The 24,730-nt window shown below is 37.1% G+C and overlaps 1 protein-coding gene across 1 annotated transcript; it reads left to right on the top strand.

Annotated features, from left to right (window-relative positions):
- The first annotated feature begins 16,968 nt into the window (after positions 1-16,968).
- LOC118855896 (trace amine-associated receptor 7a-like) lies at positions 16,969-17,988 on the top strand. Its single transcript, XM_036765935.1, has one exon. It carries the CDS (start codon positions 16,969-16,971, stop codon positions 17,986-17,988), a length of 1,020 nt encoding a protein of 339 aa, XP_036621830.1.
- Positions 17,989-24,730: the final 6,742 nt, after the last annotated feature.

The raw sequence follows: 24,730 nt of genomic DNA, 5'->3' as shown, positions 1-24,730 counted from the left end.
TAATGGTATTTGATTTTATTATTAATGAATCAATAAATATATTAATTATTCAGTTTTAATTTCCAATATGATAGATACTGGTAAACATAAGTTACATAAGCAAAAACTCTTTAAGGTTTTCAATAGTTTTTAACAATGCAAAGGGGTCTTGAGACCTAAAATTTCGAGAACTGCTCTGTTAGAAATGCTCTAAATCAAATTAAAAAAAGATAATGAGAAGATGGCTCCACACGATCCATTAAAAAAGCTATCAGTGTAGAAAAATGGGGAATGAATAAAGAATTGTGTTCATATACTTTTTGATTATCTTTAATTTCTTATAGGTTTTTAAATGAGCAAGACTTTATAAAAGTTATTTATAAAGTATTATAAAGGCAGCTTTGACAGAGGCACTATCACCTCACAAAACAATGTAAAGTTCTGGAGGAATATAGACCAAAATATCCACAGCAGCATTTGGGCCTCAAGGAGAGAGAGGTTGTAGAGAATAGTGATAGTAATACTAAAAAAGAACAAAATGACCAAAAAATGAATAAATTATTTAAAAGTAATAGAAGGGAACAGAAGGAGCTTATAAGTGACCAAAACAAGTTGAGCAGTATTGGAATTACCATGTTAAATATAAAATATAAAACAAAAACCCAACAAACTGTAATAGAGGGTCAATTTCATACTCAGTTTTTGTTTTTTTTCTCTACTTTTTGCTTCTATCTTCCAGTAGTCCCTCAACCAGTCAGCAGTCACATCACCCCATACATCGTACTGAAGGGCTGTTTTTGAGGGAACAATTAAACCTACCTGGGGGGGATATAGATATGCTTCACTGGCTACATAAAACATATTTGTCTATGTATACCTATGTAAATAGATGTGTGCATGTAATATACATATACACATTGTATATATCACGCATGTGTCTATACATGTGTGTATATAAATATGCATATACATGTGTATATTTGTATGCATACATGTCTATACAAATACTGAGAGAAGTGATTATTTTTCATTATATTAATAACCAATTATTAAATTAGGATTAAGGTTTTTCCTTTCTATTTTCTAACTATGGAGCAGCAGTGCCAAATCTTAATGGTTGAAATTGTAAGCCAGTTTACAAAGGGTTAAGAGTGATTGAGATGAGGGTAAATGGAAGCAGTGAAGGTAGACAGGTATTTCTAGGTGTTTGGCTGAGAAGAGAAAAATGGATAAAGGAATTCAGCTAGAGGCCTCCAGTTCTCCATTCTGCCTCAGCTATAAAATGGGGATAATAATAGCACCAATCTTGCAGGTTTGTTATGAGGATCACATGATATGTTTGCAAAAAGTGCTTAGCACAGTGCCTGACACATTGTAGATATTATATAAATACTTATTCTCTTCTCTTTCCCTCCCCTTCCCTCCCCCCCCCCGAAGTAACTGTTTCTTGGAGTAGGTAAAATGAAAAAAATTACTATAGGATAGTTATGTCTTGACATTGTTATATAGGTGTTTCATTGAAAACAGACTATATCTTTCATTAGCTCCACTTTATAATTCAGCAGCATTATAGCAAAGTAAGGACTTTGGAGCCACCAGATTAGGATTCTTTTCTCAGATTTGCCATTAACTCACTGTGTGTGTGACTTCTGGCAAACCATTTAGATTCTCTGGGTCTCTATTTCTTCATCTAGAAAATAGGAAGACTGGACTAGATAATGTAAGGTTTGTTCACTGCTCTGAGTTTTCCTTCCTTCCTTCTTTCCATCCTTCCTTCCTTCCTTCCTTCCTTCCTTCCTTCCTTCCTTCCTTCCTTCCTTCCTTCCTTTCTTCCTTCTTCCCTCCCTCCCTCTTTTTCCTTGTTCCAGCATGCTGTTTCACAGAGAACACTAAGGGGCACTAGAATATAAGGAAGTGCATGAGGAAAATGAAGTCAGTCAACAGAATTCTTATTTATCATTATTAGAATGAGAATGTGAAGTATATATTAAGCCCTGCTCTTTTAGTTTTAAAAAATAGACTATGCACAATTATCTTGCCTTCCTTGGAATAATTTTGTGCTTGTATTCTATTCTATTCTACATTATAGTTATTTTTATAGACTTGTATATTTGTGTGTGGGTCTTATCCTCCAGTAAAATATCTTTGTATCTCTCCTAGCACCTAGCCGAGTTCTTTGCAAATAATTGACACTTAGTGAATAGTATTGATTAAATGAATGAATGAGGAAATAATTTATCCACTGCTTTTGGGAAATGATCTTCAATGTCATCATGTATCACTCTACATTGCTATATAGTAATACTAAATGACATGTATTTAACACTTCATAGACAATATAGAAAAGTAGTATATAAAGGTCGGCCCTTAGACTCACATGACCTTTACCTTTATTTTTACTTCAGTCACACACAGGGATGGTGATACCCTTATTCATGTATTTGTATTCTAACTCCATGATCCAAAATTTAGAAATTCCTCCTCCTTCTTATCCTTCTCCTTCTCCTTTTTTTCCTTCTCCTTCTCCTCCTCTCCCCACTTCTCCTCCTCCTCCTTCTCTTTCTGTCTCTGTCTGCCTCTGTCTCTGAGTCTGTCTCTGTCTCTGTCTGCCTCTCTCTCTGTCTCTCTCTCTGTGTCTCTCTCTCTCTGTCTCTCTCTCTGTGTCTCTCTCTGTCTCTGTCTCTGTCTCTCTGTGTTAGTCTCTGAGTCTATCTCTGTCTCTGTCTCTCTCTCTCTCCTTCCCCCTTCTGTTTTTGTTGTCTTCCTCTGCCTCTGTCTTTTCCTCTCTGTTTCTCTTTCTGTCTCTGTTTCTTTCCTTCTCACCCCTCTTTCTCTCCTTCTACTTATCTTCTTCCTCTACTATGACCTGCAGTCATATCTTTCTATTCCTCCCTTATTCTTGCCATATTTTTCTTCCATTACTGTGACCTAATGTCACTTTTCTTTTCTCCATTTTCTCTGTCCATCCTTCTACTCTGGCCTCCTTTCATAGTCTCCAGACTCTCCAGGTAACCAGCTCAAATGTATACCCATACATTTTTTACTCCTTGAAAGCAGCTAGGTCTAGCATTGGATACAATGCCAGGCCTGGAATCAGAAATACCTGAGTTCAAATTCTGCCTCAGATACTAACTAGCTGTGTGACCCTGGGCAAGTCACTTAGCCTATGCCTTGGTTTTCTCAACTGCAAAATAAGGATAATAGCACCTACCTATTAGGGTTATTTTGAAGATCAAATGAGATAATATTTGTAAAATACTTAGGTATGTATGCCCTATGTAAATGGTTATTCCCTTTCCCCCATAGATAAGTCATTTAACATTTGTGAGTCTTGGTGTCCTCATTAGTAAGGGGAAGGGAGTAAGAGAAGGGAAATGTATTAATTAAAAAGCAAACCAGAGCTCAATGAATGTTATAGTATGTTTTGTTGATGGTTAAGCCTAGAATTAAACTTCCTTTCCGTTTGAGTTTTTTCCGCTATTATTATTTATAGATATGTCAGTTTTTAAGTTGGGATTTGACTTTAAATAAAAATACTTTTCCATACTGTTTATGTTTATTTTCATTAAATAAATTGTCTTAGATTGCTGACCTCCTTCCTTTTTTCACATGTGGAAAACCCCAAATTTCAGCAGATTATGGTCTCCTTATCCCAGACTTCCTCCTTCTTGGATTCTAGAATGATTTCTTCCTCTTTGTGAATATTTAAATCAAGGACAACATTAATTCTGCTTGATTCTTTTCTTCTAGGCTCCCCATATTTTCTGAGAACACAGTGAGCACTCAATAAATATTTCTTAAATAATGTTAAAATAAAGTTGACAGCATACGTGCCCCCAGACCAAATTGGGAAGTAGGTGAAGATTTTCCTTGGCATACCTTCTCCTATAAACTTCCACCTCTCATGCTGTCCCATGAGTTCTTGAAGCTCCCTATGCTGCCTTTCTGGAGCAAGCAACACATGTTAATCTCTTTTCCTTACCTCTCCTATTTCAGCAAAACCTAGCCATTCTATATCCCATTCCTTCAATCTCATTCTCTGCTAGCTGGTGGTGGGCTAATCACATAATCAAATCATGCTAACTTTCTCAAGCAATAACAATAGCTAACATATAACATTTTAAGTTTTGCAGACGATGCCACATATATTTGATCCTCATATTTCTGAGGTAGGTGCTACTATTATCCCAATTTTAATAGATGAGAAAACTGAGGCTGAGAAAAGTTAAATGACTTGCCCAGGGTCACATAGTAAGTGACTGAGGCAGAAACTAATATAAAATTTTCCTGCTTTGTAAGTTAGTCATTGTCAACTACGCCACCTAGCTGCATTAATTAAATAACTTAATGCCTTCATATAGTTAAAATATGTACTCTTTGAGAAAGTCAGTAACATTCAAAAATGATGAAAATTTCAGGCAGCATGACAGGCCAGGGTGGGAATATGTTTTGGGTCAGCTTGGTGTTTGACAGTTCTTCAGATTATACCACAATGCGATGGCCTTGGGAATGTGGGATCTTCTGGAGTATTTTTTTTTAGGAGATGTCTAGAGAACTAAGATTCGATAGTTGCTTCACATGTTTCATCTTGACCACTTGAGGAGAGCTCTTTGTCCTTCTGACTAGTTCTGAAAGAGGTGAGATAAGGAGGACTACACAATTCTTTAAGTTATTTTAGGTTCACTGAAGTTTAAATACCTGCCCGTGGTTTCATTTTGCAGTTGCTGTACTTTTCCTATATCTTAACCTTCTTAACTAAGTTTGGTTATGTGATAATCAAAATATTCTTTTTTATTGTAATAGTCTACAACCACAGATTCTAGATGTCAAACAACAATAGCAAAAACAAAACAAACAACACCTTTTGAATTAGCTTCCCTGTATGCATTGCTCTCAATGGGAGAGGGAAAAAATGAAGAAAATGATGTATGGGAGAAAAGAAGAAATATCAATAAACCTGAATTAATCTGAGTATAAGATAACAAAATATCCATAACTCTTTAGTATATTCAGAATAAGCTTCCTTTTTTTAGACTGGATCTGGATTTCATTGGTTTAGGGAACACCTAGTGAGGAATCCCCTATTGTTCCTACTTGATCAGTTAGGTTCCTGCTTGACAACTTATAGTTTAAAGGAGTTACTTGGGGCCACTTGGAGGAAAATGATTTCCTCAAGGTCAAACAGCCTATAAATAGTAGAGGCCACCTGTCTACTATATCTCACTGGCTCTTAAGAATCTTTAAGGAAAAAAAAAATTGGCAGAGTAAAAATAAAATCTCAGCCTATAAGTTTTCTGGTATAAAATGATTCTAGTGATCAAAAAATAAGAGAAATGGGTAGACTGTGGATATAGCAGCACGTAATGGAAAGGGAGCTGGATTTGAAATCAGAAGACCAGTGTTTGAAGTCCAGCTCTGTTATTTAGTGACCTTGTGACCTTGGGGAAATGACTTCATATTCCTGGGCCTCAATTTCCTCATCTTTAAAATAAAGGGGATATGTGTGAGGCTACAGGTGGGGAGTCAAGATGGCAGAGCAGATGTAGCAACCCAGCTGAACTCTCCCAACATTCTCCTCTAAATAACTTTAAAATAATTTCTCAAATCAAATTTTAGAACAGCAGAGTCAACAAAAGGTCAGAGTGAGATGTTTTTTTTTCCCAGCCCAAGACAACTTAGGAGGTTGGCAGGAGAGGTCAGTGACACTAGGGGCCACAGAGCACGTGTATTAGCAGCACCAGCAGGCAACACTTGGAGGTAGCTGTGACAACGGCAGCAGCAACAGCTCTGGGAGCTCTCAGGATGGAGACAGTCAGAAGGTCAGACGGTTGGTTAGAAAGAGATTATAAAGGACCCTTTGTAGGCACTAGGTGCAGCTGGCACTGACTGGCAACTTTATGGCTTATACAAAGTTCTGTGTTGCAGTACCACAGCAGAGAATAGCACTTGTGGTCAGTCAAAAGGGAGCAGGGGCCCTGGTTTCAGTTCCAAAGCAGAAAGGAGCACTAGTGCTTATGGCTGCAGGAGAGCAGGGGACCTGGATACAATTCCAGATCCAACAGGAATGCTAGCACTTGCTGCTGTGAGGGAGCAGAGGCCCTTCCTGGGTAAAGACCAGAGACCAGACCAGGAGAACAGTGACTACATACACCTCTCCCCAGAAACTACCATCTTAGAAGCACCAAAAAATGCACAGATCTCCAGAACTACCCTGAAAACAGCAAAAAAAAAAAAACTGAAGCTTGAGACAGTGCCTTTCCAAACTCAAGTGAGTAGAACCCAACTCTAACATAAGGTTCAAAGTCGAGAAATAGACTGGAAAAATAAGCAAACAACCAAAAAGGAACTTGATCACAAAAAGCTATTACAGTGGTAGAAAAGTCCAAGACATAAACTCAAAAGATAAGAATGTGAAAACAGCCACAAGCAAAGCCTCAAAGAAAAAAATGTTAACTGGATACAATTCTTGGAAAAGTTAAAGAAAGAGATGAGTGGTAGAGGAAAAAATAAGAAAAGAAATGAGATTTCAAGAAAATTATGAAAAGTGAATTAATAGCTTGGTAAAAAGAGAAACAAAATTTACAAAAGAAAAGAATTCTTTTGTAAGTAGAATTGGCCAAATGGAAAAAAAAAAGAGATACAAAAGCATATTGAAGAAAATAATTTCTTAAAAATTAGAATTGGGCAACTGGATGCTAATGGTTGCATGAGACACCAAGAAACAACAAAGCAAAGTCAAAAGAAGGAAAAAATAGAAGTAAATGTGGAATATCTCATTGGAAAATCAACTGACCTAGAAAATAGAACAAAGAGAGATAATTTAAGAATTATTGGACTACCTGAAAGCTACAATCAAAAGGAGAGCCTAGACATCATATTTCAAAAAATTATCAAGGAAAACTGTCCCAATATCTTAGATCCTGGGGATAAAAAAATCCATAGTACCTCCTGAGACTACAAAATGAAAAGTCCCAGGAATATCATAGACAAATTCCACAGCTTTCAGGTAAAGAAGAAAATAGTGTAAGCGGTCAGAAAGAAACCATTCAAATAATGTGGAGTCAGAGTCAGGATCACACAAGATTTAACAGCTTCCACATCAGAAGAGCAGAGAGCTTTGGATATGATATTCTGAAAGGCAAAGGAACTAGGATTACAACCATGAATCACCTACCCTGCAAAAATGAGTATAATCCTTCAGGGTAAAAATGTATATTTAATGAAATAGAGAACTTTCAAGAATTCCTGATGAAAGGATCAGAGCTGGATAGAAAATTAGTCATTCAAATGGAAAACTCAAGTGAAGCATAAAAAGCTAAACATGAAAGAATAATCTAAAGGCCTCAATAAAGTTAACTATTTACTTTCCTACATGAGATGATGATACATGTAACTCTTAAGAACTTTATCATCATTAGAGCATTTAGAAGAAGTCTATAAAGACAGAAGGAATGAGTGTGAATTGAATATGTTGGGTTGATCTCAAAAAAAGAAGGGCTGAGAAAGAAGGAAGCACTGGGAGAAGTCAGAAGGAAGAGAGAATGGGGAAAATTTTCTCACATAAAAGAGATACACAAGGAAGAATTTTTATAGTGTAGGAGACATGTGGGGGGTGGAGGGGGCAATGCTTGAACCTCACTCTCATTGGAATTGTTTCAAAGACTTAGTTGGGTTTAGAAAACTATCTTACTATATAGAGAAATAGGAGGGGAAGGGATAAGAGATATAGGGTGGAGGTGATAAAAGGGAAATTGGATTAAGGAAGGCAGTGGTCAGAATCAAAACAGACTTTTGAAGAGGGACAGGATAAAAAGAGAGAGAAAAGGTTAAGTAGGAGAAAATAGGATGGAAGGAAATATACAGTAGTCATATATGTGAAGGTGAATGGGATGAGCTCACACATAAAATGAATTGAGTTGACTTTTGGTCCAGGGATAAGATGTGAGTTCAAGTTCTGCCTCTGACACATAATGTCTGTGACTTTGGCCAAGTCACTAAACCTCTTAGTATCCACAGAGAGCTCCCCAAGATTACAACTTTCAGAGAAAGAATCAACCTGTATTGCTGGAGGGAGTTGTTCATTCGAGAAGTCCTTATGCCAGTGAAGTCATGCATCTGGTCTCTACCCAATTATGAGAACTAGATGGCTGCTGGGGTTTCTTTTGTGAGATTCTGAGATTTTATAGGTCTAAAAGAGAGTGACAAACATAGTGGGATGATTCAAAACCATGACAAATGAGTATAGGTTGAAGAAGGGGCTATTTAGACTGGAGAAGAGAAGATTTAGAAGGGGGCATGATAATTGTCATGGTATACTACCTGTTTATTCTCTAAACCCTTTGAAATCTAATCTCCCTGAGTCTAGGGTATATGTCAAACTATGCTCATCTTCTTTCCTTCTATATTCTATATCCTTCTATATTTCCTTCTATATTCTAATTCTAAATTCTAAGATGGAATGGCCACTACATCCAGAATCCCTACCTCCAAGGTTCCTAACATTTACACTGTAGCAAAAAGTCTCTCCTTGATTACAGAGGGTCAATAATGGACCATTTTATTCATTTTAGAGAGGTGATAGGTTTAGGGCACAGAAATACACACAGACGTTGTCTATACATATTTGTCTAAGGGAATTTTTTTTTCTCTTTTTGCCTCAATCAGGTAGAAATGTGGGAGGAAAGAGAAAACTATTTCTACATTGTCCACAGTAACAGCAACATTGTGCGATGACCAGCATTGATAGACTTAGCTTTTCTCGGCAATGCAATACCTAAGTCCTGATGGAAAATGATATCCACATCCAGAGAAAGAGCTAAGGAGTCTGAATGCAGATCAAAGCATACTATTTTCTCTCTCTCTTTTTTTTCTCATGGTTTTTCCCTTTTGTTCTGATTCTTCTTTCACAACATGACTAATGTGGAAGTATGTTTAATATGATTGTACATCTATAGCCTATATCAAATTGCCTGCCATCTTGGGGAGGAAGGAGGGGAAAGGGGGGGGGGGAATTTAGAACCCAAGATCTGATAAAAGTGAATGATGAAACTTAAAAATAAATAAATAAAAATTCTGGGTTTTCTTGTTTAATAGAGCATTGAGGAGGTGTTACCACTGGGAAATGTTTTATGACATTTTAGATGAGGTCAGTGATATTAGTACTTTTATTTAACTGTTTCACTTTGCTACAAGAAACATCTCAGAGAATGACAGTGAATTGTAAATTTTTGTGATGTTAAAAGAAAGCGCATGAATAAAACTTTAAAAAGAAAAAAAAAGTACTATTTAAGACAATTAAAAAAAAGAAGTTCCTCCTTGGTGAGAATCAGGTTCAGAATAGAATTCTCATTGACTCTTCCATCTTTTGAAGGATGAAGCCCTCTTTAAGGAAATCAACAAATTATTATTACCTCTACCCGATCATTGAAGTACCACATCATTATATGAGGAGGTGGGTATGAAGAGTCTTGTGACCCACACTTAATCCTCTTCTCAGAAACAGCAAATTTTGTCAATCAAGAGCTCAGCTCCACCTGTCATATGCACAACATAACAGCAGAGGGCACTATGGGGTAATTTTCAAGTTCAGGTATCTCAATTCTAGGCCTTCAGCAAGCTGGCTGCCTTTTAGTTGCTTAGCGCCTCTCTTTTCCTCCTATGAGTTTAGAGTTTGATGTGGATTACCTAGTCAGATCATGGAATGCCTGCCACCACTGCTATTTAGGATGAAGTCATCCTTTACCCCCTTTCCCATCATATTTCCCATACTGTTCTTTCATAGACATAAGTATACAGGTCTTACCCAGGGATAGCTCTTTGCTCATACCATTAGAAATGAATAAAAGAGAGCTAATATCAGTTCACCCAGGACACATTTTCCCTATTCTGGCATCCTTTACAGTAATGGTATCAACTACGCTGTCCCCTTCACTCCTAGGCTGGTCTGAAACTTGGAAGTTTATTTCTTCTAGCTTTTTCCAACAGTGTTTACCCAGGATTTCCCTCCTGCCCTCCCCATCCACACCCCCAATCATGGAATATTTCCACATTAGGTGAACATCTGGTCTGCTGATGTAACTGAAGGATGCATAGCAACATGCTGTCTCTCTCCAAGAATGACAGAGGCAGTTCTGTAAGCAGGCAGCATCCAGCATTAGGTGGCTCACTGGCCATTAGCGGCCTTGTTCTCTTTAGCTCTCTCAGGTGTATGCATTTAATTTGCATCTTTGTCCCTATTGTTCTGATAAGGGAAATTTCTCCACAAGATGCAAAGGGAAAAGTCATAAGGGAAAAGTGCTAGCTCTTAGCCGTGACTCATTGTTAGTTTTTCTCTCCCTTCCCATTAAAAATCAGTCATTTTGAATTGCCTATGCCCTTAGTTCTTGCTATTACCACATGGCTAAAGTTCTTCTCATTGACCCCTCTATTTTTTGAATGATGAAGCTATTAGTCAGCAAGTTATTATTGCTGTTCCACATCATTGAAGTCCCCCATCACTATGTAAAGGGGTGGGCATAGGGAGTCTTGTGACCCACACTTGATGCTATTCTCATTAAGAAACAGGGAGTATATTGTATCCCAGCTAATCTTGTGCCAAAGGATCTGTGGGAGGGACTTAAGTATTATAGCTATTATATTGTGCTCCCATGCCACACTGGTAAAATGTTTCTAGACCTCTTCTTTTTACTCTTTCTGTCCATGTTGTCTCTAGTATACCCTGATGACAATATCACTTCTCCTACATTTCAGTATCCATTATTCTTCACCCAAATGAGCTATGAAGTTTGTTGGGAAAAGGTCTGGGGATTGGTGAGAATTATAAACTTAAAATGAATCAATAGAGTCATATGGAAGCCAAGTAAAGATGTGGGATCATAGACTTCATTGAGATACATGATTTCTAGAATCATCCCATTATACTTGGTGCTAGTCAGAACACAAGTGGGTTAGTATAATTACTTTAGGGTCCCACATTTTAGGGAGGATGTTGATAAACTAGAGAGCTGCCTGGTGGGAAGGGAAAGGGCTTTTAGATTATGTCATATCAAGACTGATTAAAGAGATTAGAATTGTTAGCCTAAGAAAGTAAAGACTTGAAGGGATGGGGAGAGCTATGATATCTGGTTCAAGTATTAGAATGAGTGGTCTCTTGGAACTAGACTTATTCTAGAGAGCTGAACTAGGGACCATGGGTGGAAGTTTCAAATAGTTGAATTTAGTCTTGATATAAGGAAACATTTCGCAGTAATTCAAGATGTCCAACAATTGTATGAGAGAAAATGGGTTCTCTCTCACTCAAGACCCTTAAACAAAATTTGGGTGACTACTTAGTAAGAATGTTGCAGAAGATTGTTTAAAGATGACAATAGCATGTGACAATCTAGCAGAACCCCAAAGTACCTCTGAATTTATAAAGGGCCAGCTAGGTGGCACAGTGGATAGAGTGTCAGGTTTGGAGTCAGGAACACCTGAGTTCCAATCTGGCCTCAGACACTTACTACTGTGTGACCCTGGTGAAGTCACTTAACCCTGTTTGCCTCAGATTTGTCACCTATAAAATTATCTGGAGAATGAAATGGCAAACCTCTCCAGTATCTTTGCCACAGAAACTCCAGATGGGATCATAAAGAGTCATACGTGACTGAACAACAACAAAAATGTTCTTAAAAGGATACAGAAGGAACAATGATAAAGAAAATCCAAAACAACAAGGTTTAAACTCTTCCCATCTAGCCCAGGACTACACAAAAAGACTGCTATAATCTGGCAGAAATCCAGAGAGGAGATAAGCTGAGTTATATGGAACGTAAAGTACAAAGAAGCTTGGTCCCATATCATGAGACAGTGCCAGACTAGCATTTAGTGTGTCAAAGGACAACATAGGGGCCTCATCCACCTTTCAGGAAAGAAAAAAAAGCATGAACTAATGACTAGCACAAAAGGGAGCCCATGCCCAACCCAGCGTCCAGGCAACCCATTCTCTACAAACAACAGTTCATATCCCAACAAACATCTAGACAGGTTGGGCCTGAACCCCCACAGAAGGCAAAGTCAAGTAATACCTACAGAATGTGGGGCCTAGCCTTTGCCCAGGATCAGGTAGGGGCTACCCACACTATCCAAGAATATAGGAGCAAAATTTAAGCCAAGCACCAGCTCTCAATCCAAAGACTGAGGCTGGATACAGAAGTAAACAGAAAAAAAAAACCCAAAACACAAAACATTAAACAAAAGAACTGTCACAGAATGAGAGAAATCCAAGAGGGCTGAACCCAGAGGAAGAGAATAATTCCACAACAAGACCAAGTAGAACTTCAGAAAAAAGGAAGTCCTAGACACAAGGAATATAAATATTCCTGGCAGAAATGAAGCAGTCAGTCAATAAATATTTATTTATTAAGGGCCTAGTATATTCTAGGTGCTGTGCTAAGCTCTGGGGATACCAATAGAAATAAAAACAAAAACAATACCTGCCCTCAAGAAGCCTATAATCTAATGGTGGAAGAAAAGCTACAAAAGCAAACTGAAAGGGAGTGGTGAGGAAAAAGGAAGGTGTAAAAAAGGGTACTAAAATAACCAAAAGTAGTGTAGGGGGTAGGGAATGGGAAGAACAGTATTGAGTCCAATCTTTAACAGAGACCTGGAACCCATGTCTCTGCCTTTCCAATCAAAGAATCTAATCAGAGGGGCAAGAGGTACTGATGAAATGTGAGTACCAAGTAGATTCAATCTTGCCATATAATAAGGTTTCTCAATAATGAGACATGAAATGGAATAGCTAGGAAGAAAAAAAATGGGAAGGAAAATAAATACCTTAGAACACAAGGTGGAAAATCTTGTCAAGGAATTGAATTCCCTCAAAATTAGAATGTGACAAATAACAAGAAATATTAAAACAAAATAAAAGATTGAAACAACAGAAGAAAATGCAAAATGTATATGTATAAAAAATTAATGACCTGGAAAACAGAGAAGGAGAAATAATCTAAAAACCAGATTATCTGAAAATCATAACTCCCCCCCCCCCAAAAATATGTGGATACCACTTTTCAAGATGTTATAAACCTAGAATACCTATATGTCTTAGAACCAGGGATCAAATTGAAAATAGAAAGAATCTGCCACTAACTTCCTGAAAGAAACCCTGAAACCTGGACCTGGGCCTAGTAACAGTTTTTTTTTTTTTTTCTGTTTTGATGGTTCTTAGAAGAAGAAAGAAACAGGAAGGTTAGGGAACTATATTGAAGGATGGACGGAGGGGAGAAAAGGAAGAGGAAAAGGAAGGCATTCATCTCATATAATAGAGGTATATAAGATAAAGTGTAAACAAACAAGGAAGAAGGGATCTGTTTTTATTTACGTGGAAAGTGTTTTGTAAATATGTTTGTTTAATCCCTGACTGTCTGCACTCAAATAAAATGGAATTTCTCTTTCTGTCTCTTCTTGTTGGCTTTTGTTGGTAGCATATAGAGATGCTAATGATTTCTGTTGGTTTACTTTGTATCCTGCAACTTTGTTGAAGTTGTCAATTGTTTTAATCAGCTTTTTAGCTGATTCTCAAGGGTTCTTTAAGTATACCATCATATTATCTATAGTGACAGTTTTGTTTTCTCATTGACTATTTTTATTCCTTCAATTTCTTTTTCTTGTTTTATTTTTATAGCTAGCATTTCTAGTACAATATTGAATAATAGTGGTGATAATAAGCAATCTTGCTTGCCTCACTACTGATCTATTGGCAAGCAAGCTCAGCACTCTGCGTACTGTACTGCCTAGCTGTTCCCAGGCCTCAGATATTCTTTGTGTCTCCCTTCTAAATTTCCAACTACCAAACTGTTCTTAGTCTGTATCCATTTAGGAAAAAAAGGTTTTTAACTTGGATTTCAGGTGGTCTTTGGATTTGGATAAGAAAAAAAATGCATCTTTATTTTCACTAACCTTTAAATGAATTTAACATTTCCTTCGATTATTTAAAAAAATATTATTCTGAGAAGGTGCTCATGGGCTTTACCTGATTGCTAAAAGGATCCATGAAATAAAAAAAGAAAAAGAGAAACCTTTAAGAGTCCCTGTTTTAGAGGCAACCCTCCCAACAAATTGCCAAGGGTTCATAAACCTAGGTTCATAAACCTCCTGACCCTTCTCAGTTTCTCAACTTCTAAACTCAATCTCCTATGTAAATGAAAGAAAAGGAGAAAGCTTCAGGAACAAACACTAAGGTGGGACTGAAGCCATTTTCTCCCTGTTCGGTTATATTTTTGCCTTCATTATATAGCCAGAAAAACTTTTTAGGGCCTTGAGTATACCCTAAGCACATGTAATTTTCTTAATTACAGTCTTACCAACACTGTCAGGGGTTTATTACTTGGACGGCAGGCCCTAATAGAAGATATTCAAATGGTTATTACTAAAGCTGAGGGCTAGATGTGACATACTCTGAACCGCTGGAAAAAAAGATTATTTTATATCAAATTCATACAAGGCTTTAGACTAAAGAAATTGTCTCTTGCTGGAGAACTTGCGACTATAAAACATAGAGATTCCTCTGAGGCAGGAGTTTCAGAAAGAGGGAAAAGAAATATGAGAAGAAAGTGGCCAAACAAAGAGGTTTTTCCCAGTAATTCCATGAGAATTTGTGGACCATGTATTTCCTCCTTTCTCTTGGGCAGAGACAGATTTCGGACTCTATGCTGCCATGTGCTATTCACCCAAGTCAATCTGGCTACTGATTACTTAACAGTATGCCTGTGCTAATCAACAAATCTCATTCAAATATCAAGATAACCTTCCTGGTTATCAGTGAAGCAAGTTTTTACTCCATCATATTATGTAAACATTGGACCCACAGCAGCAGTGAGGAGTCCTGGTCAGATCACAGGACTGACTGGAATGTAGCCTGCATTAAACTGAGGACGATCAATCATTGGGAAGATGGGAGGTGATTTGATTTGGGCCATTGTCATTTAGAATCTTTTGAATGCATTTTCCTTATTTTACCCCAAGTTTTTTTTAAAGGGGAATTATACTCTTCCACCACCACAATGTAGTATCATATGATTAATAAAATGAGTAAGTCAGTAAGAAGAAATACAGAAGGGACGGAATCTTGAAACATGAATGAGAGTAGATATGAAATCAAAATGATTTGTATAGAACCTGAAACAGTGGGTTATTATAATAATAGCTAATGTATATCTATCCCTGCCTCCCTTTGCCCATTCTGTTCCCTTTGCAATAGGTACTTTCCAAAGTTATAAACGAATCATAGGACATATCAGACCAAGTTTCAGTAAAGTCTATTATATCAAATTTGTCTCCTTTTGTTGAGACCTTTAGTTCACTTTGCTTCATGCATTTGTATATTGAATGCTAACATTGATGCAGCGTTTTAAGGTTAGCAAAATGCTTTTTGCTTATTATCTCATGTGACCCTCACAGAAACCTTCTGAGGTAGGTGCTATTATTATCTTCATATTACAGATGGGGAAACTGAGACTGGGAGTTTTAGTGACTTACTCAGGATCAAATAACAAGAAGCCCTGAGATGTGATTTAAGCCCAAATATTCTTGACTCTAGGTTCAGTGCTCTGTCCCTTATGCTATGATCCCTCATGGTATATTGAGACATGTGATACCATGGGTCTTATTGTCCTTTGTCTCTTGTGGATTTCTGAGAATCTCATCTACTATTCTTTCTACGTTGTATCTATTCTCCATGGTTCTAGTTTTGTGGATACGATAGGGTGTTTTCTTCTCTCCTTTTTCTCTTTTAGTTAAAAGTCTTTTTTAAATTAGATTTGTCGTAGAGGCAACATAATACCTTGGCAAGGTCATTTAACCCCTCTGTGCTCTAGGCATCTCCCTAAACGGCAGGTTGCAGAGAAGGAACTAATCTGTATTGGTGGGGACTTTTTTCATCTAAGAATTGTCTATACCAATAAAATCAGAGGTCCAGTTCCCATCCCTTCTCCTTGTAAGACTCCAGACAAATAGATTCTTTACAGTACTACTTAGATAAATTTCATCTTTAGCAAGAATCCCATTATTCTTTTATTTTAACAATATCATACAAATTAGCAATAAAATCATCAATATAGGTAAGTTTGAGTCAGGCACTTTGATTCAGAAGGAGACAAAGCAAATGTATTATTATTTATACTTTGTTGGAATTTTGATTGCAAATGTTTTCTTCATTAATTAAAATATAAATAGTTTAATTTTTAAAATTTTCATTTGGGAATTTACTCTGTCTGGTAGTATTTATACTTAACATTATTTATGATAATTAAGATAGAGATACAATAAAATAAACCTTTTGCTTCAACATAATTATTTTCTAAGTAATGAACAAATCATATCAATTTTTAAAACCAACAAATTGAAATACATGGTACTCAAAAATTCTTGTTAGGTGTTTGCTTCTTAGCACTCACACCTCTTCCCTAAGGGAACATGTCATATGGGATGATTGTTGTCTGCTTTAAACTTTCTGGTATTATACTTTGGAGAGACAGGAAGTCCTTTGGAGAGATGAGAGGTTGTAAAAAAATAAGTTAAGCAGAAAAATATAAATACACGTAAGGTACTTTCGGTGATTAATTCAAATACTGCTTCATTGGGGAAAATAAGGTTTCATAAGACAAAAGATAAGGTGATTCAAAATGATTGACTTCTAATTGGTATATATTTTGTTTCTTTCTAGTTCCGTTTTATTTTGTTTTGTTTCTTTCTAGTCCCACAAATTATTCCTTTCTGATGATTTTGAAAGGCAGTATTTATACAGATTAGACATTCTGTATAAGTTTGGCCCTCTCAAAGCAGCATACCCAAACCCCAGGAATGGCATAGCAGGAGAAAATGGAGATTTTTCTTGTGTTAAAAAGATCTAATAATCTTATCTTAACTTTTGAGTCTTAAGTTGGACCTGGCTTATTTGTATCATTCTAGAAACTAGAGAATTTGAAATCAAGAGAATTGCAAGAGAAAAATATGGCCTCTACCAACCAACAAAGTGAAGAGGTTCAGTTCTGCTTTTACAACATCAGTGGTTCCTGTATGAAGACTCCATGGTCTCTTGGCATTCAGACCAGTCTCTATTGCATCTTGGGCTTCATCACAATCCTTACAGTAGGTGGAAACCTTCTGGTAATTTTTTCAATTATGTATTTCAAACAACTTCATTCTCCTTCCAATTTCTTGGTTGTGTCCTTGGCCTTTGCTGATTGTTCTTTGGGATTGACTGTTCTTCCCTTCAGCACAGTAAGGTCTGTTGAAACATGTTGGTACTTTGGGGACAGATTCTGCAAGTTTCACTCTAGTTTAGATATCTGTTTTTGTTTAGCATCTATGTTTAACTTGTGCTTTATCTCTGTTGATCGATATGTGGCCATTACTGACCCTTTGCTTTATCCAATCAGATTCACAGTATCTATGTCAAGGGTGTTCATAGCTCTTAGCTGGACATCTGCCTTCTTGTACAGTTTCTCCTTACTGTACACTGGTGCAAATGAAGAAGGACTGGAGGAAGTAGTGCATGCTCTCCATTGTGAAGGAAGTTGTCAAATAATGTTTAACAAAACTTGGGTAATTATATCTTCTCTGCTTTACTTTATACCTTTCCTTATCATGATATGTTTGAATAGCAAGATTTTTGCTGTAGCTAAACAACAAGCTAGAAAGATTGAACAAATGGGTAACAAAATGTCTTCAGAGGGTGACAAGGTATCGAAAAGAGAGAGAAAAGCAGCTGTGACTCTCGGAATAGCAGTAATGGCTTTCTTGGTATTCTGGTCCCCTTACTTTATCACTGGAACGATTGATACTTTTTTCGGTTACATAACCCCACCTCTTGCTTTTGACATTATGATTTGGTTTGCATACTCGAACTCTGCCATCAACCCTCTGATATATGCTTTCTTTTACCCTTGGTTTCGGAAAGCCATCAAAGTGGTCTTAAGTGGCAAAGTTATCTGGATAAATTGTTCCTCCATGAACTTATTTTCAGAATGAAAAATTGACTTCACTTGAAAAAGTCCTGGATTTGGAGTCAGGAAAGCTGGGTTCCTTGCTATGCCTCTTACTAGCTGAGTGAGCACAGACAAGTCATTTAAATTCTCCATGTCGGTTTCCTCACCTATAATATGAGCGAGTTGGATTATATGATCTCCAAGGTTCTTTACTGCTGTAACATTCTATAATTCAGTGTATATCTCATGTACAATTTTTTCTTTTGTTTTGTTTTTCGAAACCTGAGACTTTAATAGTATCGGTAACTCCTACTGAGATCGCAAATCAGCAGCTATTCCAAAGTTTATAGTCTTGTAGTATTGAGAGGCTAAGTGATTGACTCATGATCATACAGTCAATATGTATCAGATGTGGGACTTGAACTCAGACCTTCCTGACTCTGAGGGCAGTTCATTATCCACCACAGCATACTGAGTTTTCTTAGCATATGTTTTTATTTTATTTTATTTTTTTGAGGCAATCAAGGTTAAGTGACTTGTCAGGGTCACAGAGCTAATAAGTGTCTGAGGCCACATTTGAACTCAAGTTCTCCTGACTCCAGTGCCAGTGCACTGCACCACCTAGCTGCCCCATAGATGTTATAATAATATCTGCCCTACCCACCTCACAGGGTTGTTGTGAGATAATCTACATGAACACACTTTGTAAATTTTGAATCACTATGAATATTATGATTTTATATTACTATTATTACAGATATTTCCAATAACTTTGGCAACAATTATCAGCACTGTTTCTTTTGTATATACAATGTTGAAATATTTACTGTATCATATCATTTATTATCTCTATCCTATTTATTCATTGTTACCAAATGTCATTTTTAAAGCATTAATTATGGTTTTTGATGTATTCTGTAAAATGTCAGTGAATAAAGTCAAGAAAAAAGTGAAATTTCTCTTCATGTACTTTATTACAGTAAGGTTAATGCTAATAAAGTTAATTTGATATTTTTAGTCACAAAATGAGTGTCTTTAAATTTTAGTTCGCTTTTCAGATCAAAGAGTAACACAACTGTTAAAAGAATCAAGTGAGGTCATGGAGGTAAACATGTTTTGAAAAGTATAATACAAAGTGTAAGAGTATATAAAAAGTAGAAAACAAAGTATTATCATTATCATTAAATTGATAAGCATCTTCTTCAGTTTTTCCCTTTACTTCCCATTATACAAAATGAAATCTTCCTGTCCCCATCTTGCCGAACTCCTCTCTCTTCCTACACACACAGGTAAATATGTGTGCATGTGTATATACTCACACACATACGTATATATAATTTATGAAACTGATTACTAATGGTTACTATTAAATAACTCAGTTCATCTATTTTTCCACATAAGAGGATTGACTGCTTTATTATGAATGAAAAGACTATCCTGCTACATTCCCATCTTCAGCAATTTCACAAACCTATGTTAATTTGGATTCCTGCACACAGAATTTGATAGCAATGAAGCCAAAGCATGCATTAATCTAGTAAAGATTTTCAAGTTATTTTTTTTTCCCTGTTCCAAGTTCCCTGACCTCTCTGCACAAAAAAGGGTCAAATGACATAGTGGGAAAGAGTCATGGGTTTAGTGTCAGAAAATCAATTAAAGATTTAAATGTATCCTAGTATATCAGTGAGCAAAATCAGAAACGAAGTTCTTTCTTCATTTAGAATCCTGTCTATGCCACTTATTACCTGTGTAGATCACTCTGAAGTCCCTTCCACATTCTCTGGAATGATTTCTAGAGTTGAAGTTCTGTTAGCAGCTGAATATCACTGCCTTTGGAAATGTTTATCCTCTGGATTCAGGCAGAGAAGTAGTAGATAGCAAAGGAATATGCGGGCATTTAGGATTATGCGTTCATGCCTTTAGCATCAGCAGAACAAAAGGGTGAGAAATAAAGGACAGCAAAGGAGGAAGGAAATCAATTTCAGAAGAGAGTGCTTATATTTTTTCCCCTAATTTAGGATAACAGATTTCAAGCTGGAAAGGAGTTCAGAGGTCATTGCATCTAAATTCGTTATTTTACAAATGAAAAAGCTGAGGACAAGAGAGGTTAAATGACTGCCCTGAGTCACAAAGCTAAGTGTCAGAGGTAGAATTTGACCCCAAATTTTCCTGTCTCGCAGCCTAGTGCTCCATTTAATATACCAGGCTGCCAATAACTATCTAGTAATACAAACACATTCTGAATAACATAATAGGAGTCAATAGAAAAAAAAAGTATTTGTCATGTGGAAAATAGCCTGGTCATGGACAAATTTTCAGCATTACATTTCTTTCAAGTACTGAAATGTAGTGACCCTCCAGTCTGCAGCTTCTGTCACACACAGGGAACTTTTTCCTTCTTATGTGGGTAAGAAATTTTGTAGGATGTTTTATTCCTAGCCCATGTGCACTGGGTGGTGGGTAGGGATCCTTCTCTACTTCCTCTCATCTATCCTCACACAGTTATCATTTCACTAAAGGGTTAAAGAGAGAGTGAGATGGGTAAATATTAGCTATTAGACATAAGTGATTGAGTAATTCCCAAAATAAAGATAGTGAGTGGCCATAATATCTTGGATTATTGTAATACTTGTTGCAACGTTCTCCTAGAGCAAGGATGTCTTTCTATAACCTCACATCCCACACATCTAAAAGTCAGATAACTAGTTTGTGTCATAAAAATTGTATTTCCATCTGTAGTCACTATTTCTCAGGATACCTGAATTGGAAGGAACTTCGCCAGTCACTTCCCCTATTCCCCCAACAAAATGATTTCTAAAACATATCTGACAAATGGTCATTCTGCTTTTTCTTGAAGACTTCCAATATGGGCAATCAAATTATCTCCTGAGGCAACTCCATTTTGGTATAACTTCAACTGTTAGGACATTTTTCCTCCCATTGAATCTAAATTTGTGTCTTCATATATTCTATCACTCTCTATTACTCTGCCTTCTGTATCAAATAGGATAAGTATAACTTGTTTTTTCACAGGATCGTTCAAATATTTGAAGAAAGCTTCATGTCCCCATGAGTCTTCTCTTCCCCAGGCTGAACATTCTCAATTCATACAACTGATCTGTATATGGCATGATATTGAGGCCTCCCATTCTTTTGCTTGTCTCTCTTCTGGGCACTCTCTATCTCACGAACATCCTTCCTAAAATGTGGCATCCAGAACTGAACAAACAACTCCAGATGTAGTGTGAGCGATGTAGAGTTCAGTGGGGCCAACCTTTCCTAAGTCTGGAAGCTATATCTCTGTCAAAGCAGGTCAGGATTACATTGGATTTTTTCTTGGCTGCATGTGGGTCACACTGTTGACTAATATTTAACTTACTATTTACTAACTCTTCAAGACCATTTCCAGACAAGCTGTCCTCTAACCACTCCTCCCTAATCTTGTGGTGGGAAGACAAATTTATTGAACCCAAATGTTATACTTTACATTTTTCCCTATTAAATTTTATCATGTTAGATTCAATCCAGTGTCCTAGGGTTGTAAGATCCTAATGGAGCCTGACTGTCATTAGTATGTTAGCTAACCCTCCTAGCTTTGTGTTGTCTACAAATTTGATAAAGATACCATCTATGTTCCTAGGGAAGTCATTAATAAAAATGTTAAAGAGCACAGTGCCCAGCACAGATTCCTGAGGTACTGTAGACTTTCTTTCTAGATGATATTTAGCCTTTAGTGATCAATATCTGAGTTTAACCATTCAACCAGCTCTTGGTCTATCTCACTGTACTATTGTCTGTCCCATTTCTCCTCACTGAGGCAGGGTGGTATGATGGAAAGAGTGTTGGATTTAGAGTGAGAGTATATCAGTTCAAATCCCAGTCTTGTCACTTGTGTGTAATTTATGTGAGCATAGACAGGTAACTTCACCATTGTTCATTTCTTGGGGCATCAGTTTCCTTATGAGTAAAATGAGGAAGTTAGCTGATCACTAAGGTTCCTTTTAGCTCTAAGCCAATGATCTTATGATCTGATTCACACACACACACACACACACACACACACACACACACACACACACAAACATACAGAAATGAGAGATGTTAGCAAGCGCTAGATCTTGATAAGCCATAAAATAAACAATGTCAATAAGCAATGTTTACACCACTCCCTGATCCATCAGTTCCCCTGTCAAAGAAAAGAAATAAATTTAGGCTTAAATGAACTGTTCTTCATCAGCTATTCTGGATATTTGTGCCTTCCTTTTTAGATGTTTAATACAGATCTCTTTACTAATGTATTCTATAATTATTGCCTAGAAGAGAAGTCAGCAAGTAAATTTTATTCCAGTCTCCCTATGGCATTCTCATTTACCTTGTATTCCATGTTTGAAGCCTTGGAGTAATCCTTGACTCTTTTCTCATTCTTGCTTTTTATAACCAATCAGTTAATAAATCCTATAAATTCTACCTCAACGCAATCTCATATGTTCATACCTTCCTCTTTGTTTCCATTGCCATCACCCTGGCAATTGTACTTATTACTACCTTCTTGGACTATTACCTCTTAATAATTAGCCTCTTAATAAATCTCCCTGCACCATTCCTACCCTCCAATGCATCCTTCAAATTGCCAGCAGATTAATCTTCCATTGGCACATATCTGGTCACATTAAATCTTCTACTCAAAAATATTCAGTGATTTTTCACTGCCTACTAAGTAAAGTTTGAACTCCTTTGGCTGCCATTGTTTGAAAGCACCTGCTCCCACCAGATACTGTTCTAAGGAAAATCGAAAAGGTAGATCCTGATTAAACTTCTTTGGTCATATAATCTACACCAGAAACTTATTCAAAATCACCCTCTTTCTATAATTCATTGGAGAAACAGTAACTTGCCAAGAATTTATGAGGCACCTACTTTGACAGAGCACTGAGGAGATTAAAAAATCTAGATAAGATCCGAGCTCTGCCTTCATATAGTTTACAATTTTAAGGGGGGGGCATAATAAATACAAAACAAAGCTACAATATAAACACTGTAATGTAAAGCAATATATCATAAGTGCAAAAGAGAGATGCCAACAAACTACTTTGTAAGATTCTAGGAAGGAAAGATCATTACTAGATAAGAAGAAATCAAAAAAAGGCTTCATAAAGGATATCATATTTACATTTGGCTCTAAAGGATAGATATGATTTAAAAAATCAAGAACAGAGATATATGAGAGTCATTTCTAGGCAGAGAGAATAGAATGAGCAAAGGTACAGTATGGGAAAGTCCAAAGTTCATTGTGTTTGGGGTGGGGGTAGGAAAGGGTAAGGGCACATTTGGCTGAAGCATAGAGTGTTGCAAAAGACTACACTGTGTGAGGTAAGTCTGGAAAACTAATGGGAGGCAGGGGACTGACTTAGGCTAGCACCTGATCCATTTAGCTTTGGTTTTAGAATGAAACAAGATACTACACAGGTCACAGGTCATTTACCAGTTAACAAAAAGAGGTTTATTTATCCATAACATAGAAAGGATAATCAATACAGATACTGCAGTGCTTAGAGTCAGCATATACATCATCACCATCCCCTTTTGCCTTCATATAGAAATGATTCTGGTCAGCAAGTGACTCAGGAGGCCTTAGGATATCTGCCATGTAGGTGCCCATGAAGCTACATCATTATGGCCAAAGCTACTAGGAAACTTCATTGATGGAGGAACGGCCTGAGCCCTGGGCTCCTGGGCCAATAAAATCCTGGAGATAGCACTGTCACCTTTCAGGGAAAAAAAAACAGACTAATCCTGATGACAGTGGTCCTATCAGTTAGGAGCCAAGATGGCAGAGAAGCAGGAATTCTTCCACAGTTCTTCCACAAAGACCTAGAAAACATACCAGAATGAATTCTGATAAGGAAATCAAAGAAAAACATCAGAGTTCATCATATTTCCAGTTCAGGTCAGCCCAGAGAGACAGACAGAGAGGGAAGGGTATACTGCTTGGAGCATTCCAACAAACTAGAACCAAAAGAAGGCTAAGGCTATGCACTAGAGCAAGAACAGTTCCCAGACCCACACAGGAGAACTCCAACCTTGGAAGGAGGCAGAAACAGGTTTCAACTGGGAGTTCTGTCATTCACTGCCTAGTCCTGCATTACAAATCCAGGGCAGACTAAGGAGGAAACCTGTGTCTAGGGGTAACATTCTGAGGGGAAGGGAAAGGAATAGTAAACCAAAGTGAGGAGTAGTCACAGGGCTCCCTGAAAATTACAATGGACCAAATAAAAGCTAATGTCTCTATGACACAAGAAATACTCAAATAAAGTCAAATGGAAGAAAACATTAGGTATATCAGAACAAAAACAACAATGTATTAAGTGAAAAAAAATTCAGAAGCAAACAGTAATTGTGTGGTTCTGACCTTAGGAGTGGAGCAAGATTCTTGGTTCCAGCCTCCAGTCCAGACTGAAGCCAGCAGTAGAATAGAAAGGGCATGAGCAAAGGAGGTGTCTACAATTCTGTAACTCTAAATCTGCAGAACCTTCTAGGTAGCTGAGAGAACTTTCTAGCTGGTTGAGTTCAGAAGCAGTCTCCTTGAACTTCTATCCAGAGGAGATCCAACAGGACAGTTACTCAGACCCAGACCCAGGTCAGGAACTTGAAGAACTCAGACAAGGAGGGCAGTGATCAGACTTTGTGCTGAATCAGATCACTTTGGGAGCATTGAAAGCCTGCAGTTCTCCTGTGAAGTCACTTAGCTGGAGGCAACTCTATTTCTGGATAGCTTTAATTATTAA

This window comes from Trichosurus vulpecula, chromosome 7, assembly GCF_011100635.1.
Source record: "Trichosurus vulpecula isolate mTriVul1 chromosome 7, mTriVul1.pri, whole genome shotgun sequence".
Classification (NCBI taxonomy): domain Eukaryota; kingdom Metazoa; phylum Chordata; class Mammalia; order Diprotodontia; family Phalangeridae; genus Trichosurus; species Trichosurus vulpecula.
Note: the sequence above shows the minus strand (reverse complement) of the source record. Positions and strands in the feature narration are given on the sequence as shown.